The 12,236-nt window shown below is 50.0% G+C and overlaps 1 protein-coding gene across 1 annotated transcript in view; it reads left to right on the forward strand.

Annotated features, from left to right (window-relative positions):
* The window catches only part of PTPN5 (protein tyrosine phosphatase non-receptor type 5), a 55,096-nt gene that overhangs the window by 14,685 nt on the left and 28,175 nt on the right, over positions 1-12,236 (forward strand). Inside the window, exons 2-3 of the mRNA XM_057553651.1 lie at positions 216-365; positions 7,585-7,665. Of these exons, the coding sequence (XP_057409634.1) occupies positions 7,641-7,665 (25 nt within the window). The 5' untranslated portion in view covers positions 216-365; positions 7,585-7,640. The remainder of the gene's footprint in view (positions 1-215; positions 366-7,584; positions 7,666-12,236) is intronic.

Here is a 12,236-nt window from a genome sequence, read left to right on the forward strand (position 1 = left end):
AGCCCTGGGGACTGGAGTCTCCCTCAGGCTCCTTCACTGACTCACCCACTGTGAGAGCCTAGCACAGTCACTTCACCCCCTGAGCCTCAGTTTCTTCATCTGTAAAATGGGGATGATGCCCCAAAGACCTATGGTGAGGATTTTTCAAGGAACATCTATAACGCAACTGCTGTAGTCTGCTGTTACGTTCGTGTTCACTCTCTTCCTATTTTCAGAGTGTTGTTTTCAACGAAGGCTGAAAGCCAGAAGAGAAGAGAGCTGAGGAATATGGGCGGCGAGAAGCAGATCTGTCATTACTAGCTTTGTGGCCTTGGGCAGGTCACTGCACTTCTCTGGATCTCTATTTTCTCATCTAGAAACTACAGGTAATGATAGTATGTTCCTTCTAGGGCTGTTGTGAGAATTAAGGTCTGCCTTATGTCTCTGGGAAAAAGGGGAGAGAGGAGGAAGACACGGAGAAAGAACATCACAAATGAGCACCTCGGTAAATCTCCCTGTCTGTACTCCCTTCCCACATGCCCTTGTCAGACTGAATTTCTTTCCATTCCTTGAGCGTGCCCTGCTACCTCTCGACTTCAGGCCCATTCACGGGCCTCCTTCTGCCTGGAGCACCCCAGCTGCTCCTCTCTCACTCCACAGCTTCTGATCCCCCACTCCTCCTTCATGTCTCATCAGAGATCCCTTCCTGGGAATCTTCCCTGACTCCTCTGCCTCACTGGGGGCCTCACCAGCATCCGCACAGCACCCTGCACGTCTCCCATCAAACGGGCCACCTGTGTTCCATTGCCTTTTGCTTACCTGCACTCTCCCACTGTGCCGTGAGAGCGTGTACTTCATTGTATCCCCAGGGCCTCGCCCCGTGGCCTGCACATAGTAGGTGTTTGGTAAACACTAGGTGAACACATGAATGGTCCAGTCCCTGAATTGGACTCGCAAGAAAGATGGAAAACTCTGTTGCCGAGCACCACCCCCCCGCACCTCTTTGCAAGCTGGGCCTCTCCAGCACCCTTCCATCTTCCCTTCCCTGGGGTGCCTGCCAGGCCCACATCCCAGTCTCCCACCAACAGAGCAAGTTGGAGAAGTCATCATTCATCTGGGCACGTCCCAAGCAGAGAACACTCAGACCCTGTGTTTGGGATCCAGAACACTCTTGAGTTTGCAGTCTGCTCAGACATGGGGACAGATGGCTGGACAGTGGACAGGTGGGCAGGGAGGGTAGGCAGCTTGGCAGGATGGAAATAGCAGTGAACTAAGCATTGGGAGTCCTGGGCTCGGAGCCTATTTGTTCCACGAGTTTGCGGCATGCATCAGTCTAAGCTCTGTGGTTGCCAGCAACAGAAACTGAGTAACTTAGGCAGGAAAGCTGCTTCTTAGAAGGCTTTGGGGTGTGACACAGAATTACCTCTGGTCTTGGACCCTCCCTGTAGCAAGGGACAAGCAGAGCACCCGGGGAAGAGAGAGGTAACTCCCAAAAGGGAATCTGGATTTTTAACCACCTGAAAACAATTGTTCACACCTTGTGTGACCTGAGGCAAGTCACTTAACCTCTCTTGCCTCAGTTTCCCTATTTGGATGTTCTAAAGCCAGCCTCTCTCCTCCATTCACATCTCCAGCGTGCTTTGTGCTGAGAAGGCTTCCTGCCCTGGCCCCAGATGGTGCCTTTCCCCATCCAGACACCTTAAGGATGATGATGAGTGAGCACAGTGAGCAAGCGTGTGTGTGCTTCCCTGCCGCCGTCCCAGGGAGGAGGGGCGAGGCCTCTCCACCTGCCTGCTTTGGGACACATGACTCATGTGCATGAGGTGGTCAGCTGGTTTTCCATGAAGCCAGAATGTCCTCTGCCCCTGTACACCGAACGTGCTGATGAAAATCTGGATGGCATTATGGGTCTCTTTCCGGCCATGGTCTGGCCATCTTCTCCAGGTTGGGAAGCTCCTGGCTAGATTCTGCCCTCCCAGAACCCCAAAACCAGTAACCCTAAGACCCTGCCACTGCCCTCCATTTGACCTTTAACATGTACATCAACAGGCTCGGGCCCTGAACACCTGGGATGCAGGGGGTGGCTGAGGGGCTAGGGATACTCCTAAGTCACTGACTGCCTGGTGGGGGAGACAGGTACACAGACAGCTAACTAAGCAGCAGAACAAAGTCAGAGGCAGAGAGGAGTGTGAGCCAGGGGTGTGGGGGCGTGGCCCAGAGATGGGAGAGCGTGATTCTTCCCGGGAGATCAGGGGGTGCTTCGTGGAAGAGGTAACGCTGCAAATGAGTAAGATTTGGCAGGAGGAGGAAAGGAAACATCAGGCTGAGGTAACAGCACAAACAAAGGCCTAGAAGTGGGAGTGGACAGGTTTGATTCAGAGACTAGGGATGTCTGGTGGGATTGGAGCTTCAGGAGGGTGGCAGAGGCTCTGAGTTGACAGTTCGGGGTGTCTAGAGGGCCCCGGGAGCCCCAGGAGCGTGAAGCCCAAGGTAGAGGGCATGTCTGCCTGGGGTTGGGTCAGGAGGTTCCTGCGGGCTCAGCCTCCCACCCAGGAATCTGGCTTCAGCATCCCGGTCCCTCCTCACCCCTCACCCACCTGGGAAGGGGGCGCAAGCTCCTCTGCCTCCGTCCCCAAACCTGTCAGCTATTTCTCTGCGTACGACCTGGGCAAAGCTGGCATCCACTCCAGGATGCCTCCTGACAGCACCCACCCATCCACCATCCCACCCCCCAGGCAGAGGTGAGGTGCCCCCAGCCCATCCCAGACAGGCCTCTGTTAGCATGCTTCTCCCAGGCCACAGCGTTAGCTGTCCTGTCTCCCCCACCAGCCATGAGCTCCAGGAAGGTAGGTGGGCTGGTCCAGGCCAGGTCTCCAGTACCCAGCCAGGTACACATTACCTTCACACACGAATGGACAAATGACAGTGATGACGTTCAAGCTTCAAGGAGGACCTTACCACCTGATTTTATAGATGAGGCCTCAGGGGCCCAGGGTGAGAGAGGATTGCCCAAAGTCGTAAGCATGTTGGGAGCAGAGTTTAAAAGAGAAGTTTGGTTCATAGCAGTACTACTCACAGTAGCCAAAAGGTGGGAACAACCCAGATGTCCATCAGCTGATGAATGGATGAAATATAGTTTATTCATGGAGTAGAATATTGTCCAGCCATTAAAAAGAATTAAGTACTGATAACGTGCTACAACTGAGATGAACCTAGAAAATGTTACGCTAAGTGAAAGGAGCCAGACACAAAAGGCCACATGTTGTATGATTCCATTTATATGAAATATGCAGAATAGGCAAATCTATGAGAGACAGGAAGCAGATTAGTGGTTGCCAGAGGCTGAGGGAGGGGAGAATGGGAGTGACTCCTTAGCGGGTGCGGGGTTTCCTTTCGGAGTGATGAAACTCTTCTGGAACTAGATAATGGTGGTGGTTGCACAGCGTTGTGAATGTATTGTATGTTTTAAAATGGTTAAAATGGTGAATTTTAGGTTATATGAATTTCACCCCAATTTCAAAAAAGGAGTAGATTGGGACCAGATCAGATGCCACCAGCTGGGTCTAATGTTTATTCCTCAAAACACATGCCACTGATCGCCCTTCCTATGACAGACCTCCTCAGCCCAGGGATAGGGGAGCCTGTGGCACATCTTGGTTCAGAGGAAGCCCCAGGGTCAAGTGGAAGAGGACAGGATTCCTGCTCAGGTGCCTCTGCTGGGGCCCGGCCTCCATCACTTCCCCATCCCACTGACCAACCTGCTTCCAGTTAATGCCAAATATTCCATACATCTCAGGCCTCCGAGATGCTCTGCTCTTGCTCCTGCTGTTTGCACTATGAAGGAAGTTCTTTCCTTTGTGACCCTCTCATCCATCTAGAAACATCCTCTAAGAACCAGGTCCTATCTTCCCCTTGCAGAAGACATCCACCCTCCGCCCCCTCACCACGAGCCAAGCTGAGCTCCCCAAGGTATCACGTGCATACAGCCTATTAAAGCAGCTGTGGGAACGATCGTGTTTGCCTGTGTGTCTCCCCTGGAAGACTGGGAGCTTTGGGGGGGAGGGCCTGGCTTGTTCACCACTGTGTTCCTAGGATAGCCCTGGTGCCTTGCTCACAGGAGGTGCTCAGTAAACGCTTGTTGAATGGGGCAATGGCTTTGGAAAAGTTCTCTTCCCTCCCAGACATTCTCCATCGGTGAGGGAAGGACAGGCAGGGTGATCTCCAAGTCCCTTTATGTCTGGGGTTCTCTGGTTCTAAGAGCAGCAGTGAGGGGCCAGCCCAGCAAGTTACTGCCTGTCGTCACAGGCCAGTTTTCTGCTCCTGTTGCCCGGCTGGTAGAAGTGGAGAAGGGGAGAGAAGGAGCCTGCAGTAATCCACTGCAAGCAGCTATTTCTGCTCTTGGCAGGGAGGAAGGAGGGCAGTTCCCAGAGACTGGGCTTCTCCATTCAGCCTGAATGGACCAGCTCTTCTCTTTGGAAATCTAATTAAAACCCTCCCCTGAACAGCCTAGACATGCAGGTTTTGGTGAGGTAGCCTGGAGTCCTTCATCTGCAGGGCCGAGAGCAGGCTCTTGCTCCATTTTCCTCCACAGAGGAGAGGTGCTACTCTTTCCGCTTTCCTGATTATGAAATTAGTCATTTTCTAGGAAGCTTATTTATAGAGTCCGCTGCACACATGCAGCGCTGAGCTATTCTGAACACGGCTTGGGGCCTGGGAGGCTTAAGGTGTGAAAGCAGCTGTGAGTCACACATGGGTCCCCCTCCAGAGGTATCTGGATACCTCAGTTACCTTTTTGCACTGAGCCAGGGGCCAGGCCTTTGGGGCTGCCCTCCAGCTGGGGCGCACTTCAAGATAAAGAAAAAGCTTCAGATCAGGAGGTAGGGGGTAGGTGTTCTCCATCGCAATCCACACAGCCACCCACTCGATATATCACCTGGGGCAAGTCAGACCTCTGTTCTGTGCCTCCGTTTCCTCCTCTGCTAAATGAGGGGCCTTCCCGATGTGTGATTCTGGGCCTGCTGTGGACAGCAGCTGTGGAGGAAGGTTCCAAGTGACTTCACAAAGACTGCCTTCACAAAGACAGCTCAGATAATGGCCATGTTTGAGTTTCCTGATGTTTTTCCAAGAAGGTCAGGGCAACATTCACTTATTCAACAAGCGTTTGTTTATTTATTGGACACCTGCTGTGAACCAGGCACTATGCGAAGCTTTCAAGATACAATGGTAAATGAAACAGAAATGGTGGTCCCTGCCCTCGTGTCGCTTATAATCTAATGTTAGTCATATAATGGCCTGAGTTAAAATGAAATTTCAAACTCTGTCAAGTGTTGTGAGTAAAAAGTACTGGGAAGAAAATAGATAGCTAGTGGGAAGCAGCCACATAGCACAGGGAGATCAGCTTTGTGAGCACCTAGAGGGGTGAGATAGGAAGGGTGGGAGGGAGACGCAAGAGGGAGGAGATATGGGGATATATGTATATGTATAGCTGATTCACTTTGTTATAAAGCAGAAACTAACACACCATTGTAAAGCAATTATACTCCAATAAAAATGTTTAAAAAAAAAAAAGTACTGGGAAGTAGAGCTCGGGGAGCGGTGGGGGGCTCTCCAGGCAGGGAGAAAAGCATGTGTAAAGGCATCATGAAGGAAAGAGCCTGTCCCAGTGTAGCTAGAGTGCAGAGGTTAAAGGGGAAAGGGGCATGAAATAAAGTTGGAGGGATGAACAGGGGTTGGACCATTCAAAATCTGATAAACCATGTCAAAGGTTGCCATTGCCTTTGTTCCAAGTGTAATAGGATGCCATTCAAGTATTTTTTTAAGGAAAGTTATATGATAAATGTTGAGTTGTGAAAAAGTTGATTCTAGCTCAGGCCTGCCCCATCCAGATGTACAGGTTGTAAACTGCACAACCTATGAAGCCGTATGTATTGGAGCCATATGGAGAATGTTTTGGAGGCCAGGCTGAGTGGATGCCAGAGACCAGTTAAAAGACTGCCACAGTAATCTAGGCAAGAGATGCTGCCCTGGGCCAAGATGTAGGTAGTGAAGAGGGAGAAAAGTGGAGAGACTCAGGAGACATTTAAAGGGCCTTGAAGATAGCAGCCCTCTCTCCATAGGAGAGCTGGGCCCTGGGATTTGGGATTCTCAGAGACCCTGCCAATTGGAGTGAGGAAAAAATAAAACAATTGCCAGTTGAGAGCAGAAGATGTCAGAATGAAAATGGTCACCATCCTTAACCCGGCCTGTCTGCCCTTCATTGATTCCGATCTGCAGCTGGGCCTGAAATCGACCTCAGGACCAGTCTGAGGGGCAGGATTGCAGGACTAGTGGGTGGAGAGGCAGCTGACCTCTTGAACTTCTTGGAAGTATTATGCTAGCAAGGCTGTATTAAAGTTTCTTCTGGTTGCCAATTTCAGAAATCAAATTCTGCTGGCTTGAGCTAAAATGTTGGAATTTATTGGAAGGATCCTGGGGCATCTTATGGTCTTAACAGACATGTTGCCCAATCAAGACTCAAGATGGGCTGGAATGGAGTAGCTCCAAGACCCTTGGCAGCAGGTGTTTTTGGACCTTCTCTCCAGGACACTGTGGCTACCGTGATTCAGCCCCCAGAATGCATTTGAAAAGTGCAGAGGAGAGGATCTGATTGGCCCAGCCTAGTTGGTTTGTCCAGCCCTGGATCAGTCAGCTACTGCCAGGGGTCAGACACGAAGGGCAGGCAGAGCCACTGGAGCCCACACCTGCACAGCAGGCTATTCCCAAAGCAGGGAAAGCCCAGAGAGCAACGCAGTTACCCTCAGGATATGTCAAAGTGCAGACACTGTCTGGGGTCTGGCTAATCTCCAGCAACCTTTTTCCCAGCTTAATGGGTAAAGGAGAAAAGCTAGACCCCAGCATAGTCCTGGAAGGTGCCCTGATGAGCTAGAAAGAGGGTTTTCTGAGTTCAAAAAGAAATAGAACATTTAGAATATGCACATACATATACAGCTACTTTTTCTAGCTATTTCCAGAGAAGAGTTTTGCATACCACTTTTTACTGCCTGAGGCACAGGTAATGTGCAGATGTGGGGAGCTAGACACACACTGTGTGTCACCCAGATCCCTCTTGCTCACCCATGGTTCAAACCCACAGGAACTAGGAGGCAGAATGGCACAGCAGTGGAAGTGTGAGCCTGGAGTCCTAGACTGTAATTTCGTACCCAGCTCTACCCTAATGAGCTGTGTGACCTGAGGCAGGTTACTTGACTTCTCTGAGCCAGTGGAATGATCTCTAATTCATGGGGTCCTGATGAAGATTCAGTGTGATAAAGTTTGTAAAGTGCTTTGAACGGAGTAAGCCCTCCTTCTGTGGCAGAGATGATGGTGCCGATGGTGGTTTTAGAGATGCTGCTGGTGGTTATTCCACCTGGAAGACACCTGTAAAATTCTGCTTCTGCCTCTGCAGCTTGACCCCTCTGTAGGTTGGTCTTTTCCTCCGGTCCCCCGAATGGGGCAGGGTTACTCCAAGGGACACAGTGCAAGAAAGGAAGGCTTTTTCTCTTTGCTCAGGGTTTTGTCTTGATCCCAGCTCAACAGCCTCATCTCACATTTTTCATTCTGCTGCAGGAGTGAGAGAGAGAGAGAACCACACTGCTGATGACTCCGAGGGAGGGGCCCTGGACATGTGCTGCAGCGAGAGGCTGCCGGGTGAGTCTTCCCAGCACCAGGTCCCCCAGAGCTCCAAATGGAGGAAGAGAGTTCCGGATGGCACTGGGGCTGGAGGAAAGCCTGGGTGGCTGTGAATTTGCTTTAGAGGAGTGACTCAGCTGGTCTATAGGTCTTTGTTTCAATGAGGATTTGTTTTTTTTAATCCCTGATGTCTTTCTGACCTGTTATCATTTGGAGCTGCTCTAGACTCAGCTGGAGGGAAGAAGAGGCAGCTGAGGGTGTGCGGGGAGGGTGGAGAGAAGGGTGAAGAGCTGGGGAGTCCAGGCTTGATCAGGACGTGACCACTGGCCGCTGGTGTGCCGGGCAGGTTTCAAAAGGTAAGATTAGGAAACACAGCCTGACCGTGGCATGAGCCAAGGGTGGGGTGGACGAAGTGGCGAAAATCCCTGACAGCCTTGAGGAGAAGCCTGGCTGTGCATGCCAGATCGTGCTGCTTGAGTCTGGTTGACGACACTTGAACCACGGGCCATTGCTGTCGCCACAGAAACATTACCAAGGCACTCCTGCCCATGGAGAAGCAGCACATCCAGTTGTAGACCAAATACCCAAGTCATGATGCCTTGGAAGGAATGAAGGAAGGAAGGTGGGGGAAATTCTTTTGTGTTTTTTCCTTTTATAAAAGTTTTTATTGTTTTTTTTCCTCCTTATTACAAATATCCATTGTAGAAATATTAGAAAATAAAGACAAGAGAAAAAGAAAAGAAAAATCACCGTAATCCTGTAACACTACACACATTTTCACAGCTCCCTTTCCAAACCTTTTTGTTAAGAAATAACCGATTCTGAATTCTAATTTTGAACTCTCAAACCTGTAGCTTGTCAGAAACCTCATGATTGGCAAGGAACTTAGAGTGTCGAGTCTTCAGTGACCCTCTTAAAGATAGACATGGGAAACAACTTGGTGTGACTCTAAAGCCATGACTCTTTAAAATAAGTGGCTGTTTTTTCACCCCATGAGCAGTTGCCCCAGCTACGGATGAAGTTCCTCCAGCCTCCCACTGAGCATTGAGCCCTTCAGTGTAATTCTCACCTTACCCAGTAGGGGGTGCCATTGCTCAAAACACTTCGGACGGCCTGTTGAGATGGGCTAGGATGGATGCCATTGCACCAGAGTCGTTGCGGGACCCAAAACAGCTAGCTTGAGGACTAGACTTCTCCAAAGGGATGTGAGAGCTGTCTGCAAACATCTGAAAGGCTGTCTTGTGAAGGGGACAGCATATTCATTCTGTGTGTGTCTTATGAAGAGGGCATAAATCCAATACATAGAAATTTTAGAGGCCTGTTGGCCCACGGGATGCTGAACTTTCTTTCTGACTCTAAAAATAGTCCAGTCATTGAACTTGATAATGCAGGAGAAAATGAGTGTTCTGTCACTGGAGGTATTCAAGTATTGTCTGGATAGACATTGGAGAGGAAATTTCCACAGTGGGTGGGAGGTCGAGGTGACATCACAAGTCCCTTTCAACTATTAAACAGTTCTGTGATTCAGATATGAGTCATAGAATTCAGAGATGATTCTACAACCAGGGATGGCCCCAGTGGCTAGAAAAAAAATCCATAGAAAATAGGACACCATGTATAGGAATCCAGAGAGTAGCATGGTGTAGAGGAAAGAGCATGGGGTCTGGTCTTGGAGTCTGGCTGTTCTGCACACAGGCTGTGTATTTATGGACAAGTCATATAACCTGCTGGTCCTCCAGTCCTTTATTTGCAAATGGAAACAACAACAATATGAACATTTATCCTCACAAGGAAAATAAATGTAATCACACAAGCATTCATTCAACAAATACTTATTGAGCATGTACTATGTGTCAGGTGCTGTACTAGGTGCTAGGGATATAGTGGTGAGTATAACAGACAAGGCCCCTGCCCTGCTTTGAGCTGCTTCTGGAAAATGGGATGAAGCCACCGCAGAGAGGCTACAGTAATAAGCGTGATATGTTTAATTCCAACCCTCTCTCCCATTCCTCCCCAAAAGCCAACAACCAGCACAGAATCAAAGAGGAGTATTGGTCATCTCCACTGGACCTGGCACATTGCCTGCCTTGTGCCAGGCACTGTACTAAATGCTTTCACATGTATGCAAAGGTGCAGGAGCACCAGCAGGTTATCTGAGAATTCAGCTCATTTCTGACACTGTCTACCAGGAGCTAGCATCAGATTCCACAGGTAAAGGGCTCAATCCCACAAGTCTGCCCTCTACTTCAGACGCCAGTTGCAAGCCCAGGTTGTTACCTGTAGTTCTGACCGACTGGCTATATATCAGAGGTTCCCACAACCCTCTCCTCAGGTTCAATTAATGTGCTAGAAAGGCTCACAAAACTCAGAGAAACATTTTAGTTACTAGATTACCAGTTTACTGTAAAAGGATATTAAAGGATATAGATGACCATCCAGATGGGAGAGATGCGTAGGGCAAGGCGTGGGGAAAGGGCACGGAGCTCCCATACCCTCTCCCAACACCACTCTCCCCACCTCTCCATGTGCTCACCCGGAAGCTCTCCAGGTCCTGTCCTTTTGGATGTTTCTGGAGGCTTTATTACATAAACATCATTGATTAAATCATTGGCCATTGGCGAATGATTCAACCCCCAGCCCCTCTCCCTGGAGGTCAGGTCTGGGACTGGAAAGTTCCAGCGCTCTAATCGCATGGTTGGTTCTCCTGGCAACCAGCCCCCACCCTTGGGTGGGATCCAAAAGTCACCTTCCCTGAAGCATTTTCAGGAACTAAGGACAAGAGACCAAATATGATCCCACTGCTCTAATAGCTCAGGAAATTCCAAAGACTTTGGGAGCTGTGAGTTAGGAACTGTGGCGGAAGACCAAATATATATGAGAAATATATATTTTGGTCATCTGAATGGCGAATTATATATTTCTGATAAATCATAATGTCACAACCTATATCTCATGCAATCCTCTCTGCTACCCTAGGAAGTCGGTATTATTTGCTATCACCATCTCATAGAAGAAAGGACCAAGGTCCAGGGAGGTTAGAGGGTCTGTCCAGGTTCATCCAGTGTTTAGTAGAGTGAGGAGTCCCTCCAGGCAGTTTCCTTCCAGAGCCCAGGCTCCTGGCCACTACCCCATTCTGCCTTCTTTGTTGCCATTGAGCCATCATGATCTTCTGGCACCCTGTGGACTGAGGCAGGAAGAACTAAGGTATGTCTGTCCCCAGGGAGGAGTTTGGAGGAGTTGGGCGATGTCACTGTGCCTGTCCCTGTCTGTGTCCTTCCTCTGGAAAGCCTGCCTTCCAGGGGCCAGGCAAGTTATATGCCCTTCTAGACGCCCATGACGCCATCTTCATATGATATTGAAATAACTTTTTGTCTGTTTCCTCCATGGGACCGTGAGCTCTTTGAAGGCAACTACCTCTCTATTCCATCCTCCATGGCAACATTCATTCACTCATTTCTTCATCCATTTACTCAGTATTCACTGACCACTTCCATGTGTTGGGCACTCTGTAAGCACTGGAGTTTCAACAATGAAGCAACCTGAGAAAATTCCCCACCCTCACAGGACAGTATTGTGCCCTAGTTAAGAGCAGGCATTCTGGACCCAGGCATAGCTCCACCATTTACCATTGGGGTGATCCTGGGCAACTGGGCAAGCTACTTAACCTCTCTGCCTTCCATTTACAAAATGGCAAGAATAACATTCACTACCATGTAGAGTTGTTGGAGGATTAAATGGAGCTCAGGACAATGCCTGGAATGTGGCAAGTGACATAGGCATTTGCTGTTAAGGGAAAGATAGACAATAAATAAGTAAAATATATAGTATAGCAGATGGTGATAAGTGCTGTGGAGAAAATTAAAGCCAAAAAGGGAGGGGTGGGGAAGGACTGGGACTCGGTGGCCGGGTGCGGGGGGCAGGGGGATGGTTGGCATTGTAAATAGGGTGGTCCTGGAACTTGGTAAGGAGTAGACTTCCACAGTGTTCGTCAGCCACAACCACCAACCTAAGCTGCACCTTGGACATAAAAGGAGATGGAGGCATACCGGCCCAGAGACTTGGGGCGTTGGGCCTTTAGAATGAGCCCATGGACACTGCAAGCAGTTGCATAATGATGATGTAAAAATACAGCCCTCGAGTAATCTCTCCCCCTCCCAGCTGTCTTCCCCGCTGGGCAAGACTAAGAGGCGAGGCAGAGTGAGGACCAGCCATGCCTGGGTGACTCACTCATTCCCACACGAGCTGCCAGGCGGGGGCGACATGGCCAACACTCCCGCGGCCGCGGTCACCCAGACCCTAACCAGCGCCAAGCAGGTCATCCGGTCCTCCCAGATTGAGATTTCTGGGTGAAAACATCCTCAGGCATCGCTGACACCTGCAGGTAGCCCACAGCTGCCCCCGGGACAGGCACGCTCACTCGCACCCCCGGGGGCGTTCCACGCAGGCGCACACACGCTCATGTTTGCTGTCACTTGTCACAGCCTCATGCTCACGTATGCACGTGCACATACCCACACGCAGTCCCCTGGGCACGTGCAGCTCCCGCACCTCTGAGTCTTCTTCCTCTTGTACACCCCGGACCTCTTAAC

This window comes from Balaenoptera acutorostrata, chromosome 9 (genome assembly GCF_949987535.1).
Source record: "Balaenoptera acutorostrata chromosome 9, mBalAcu1.1, whole genome shotgun sequence".
NCBI classification, from domain to species: domain Eukaryota; kingdom Metazoa; phylum Chordata; class Mammalia; order Artiodactyla; family Balaenopteridae; genus Balaenoptera; species Balaenoptera acutorostrata.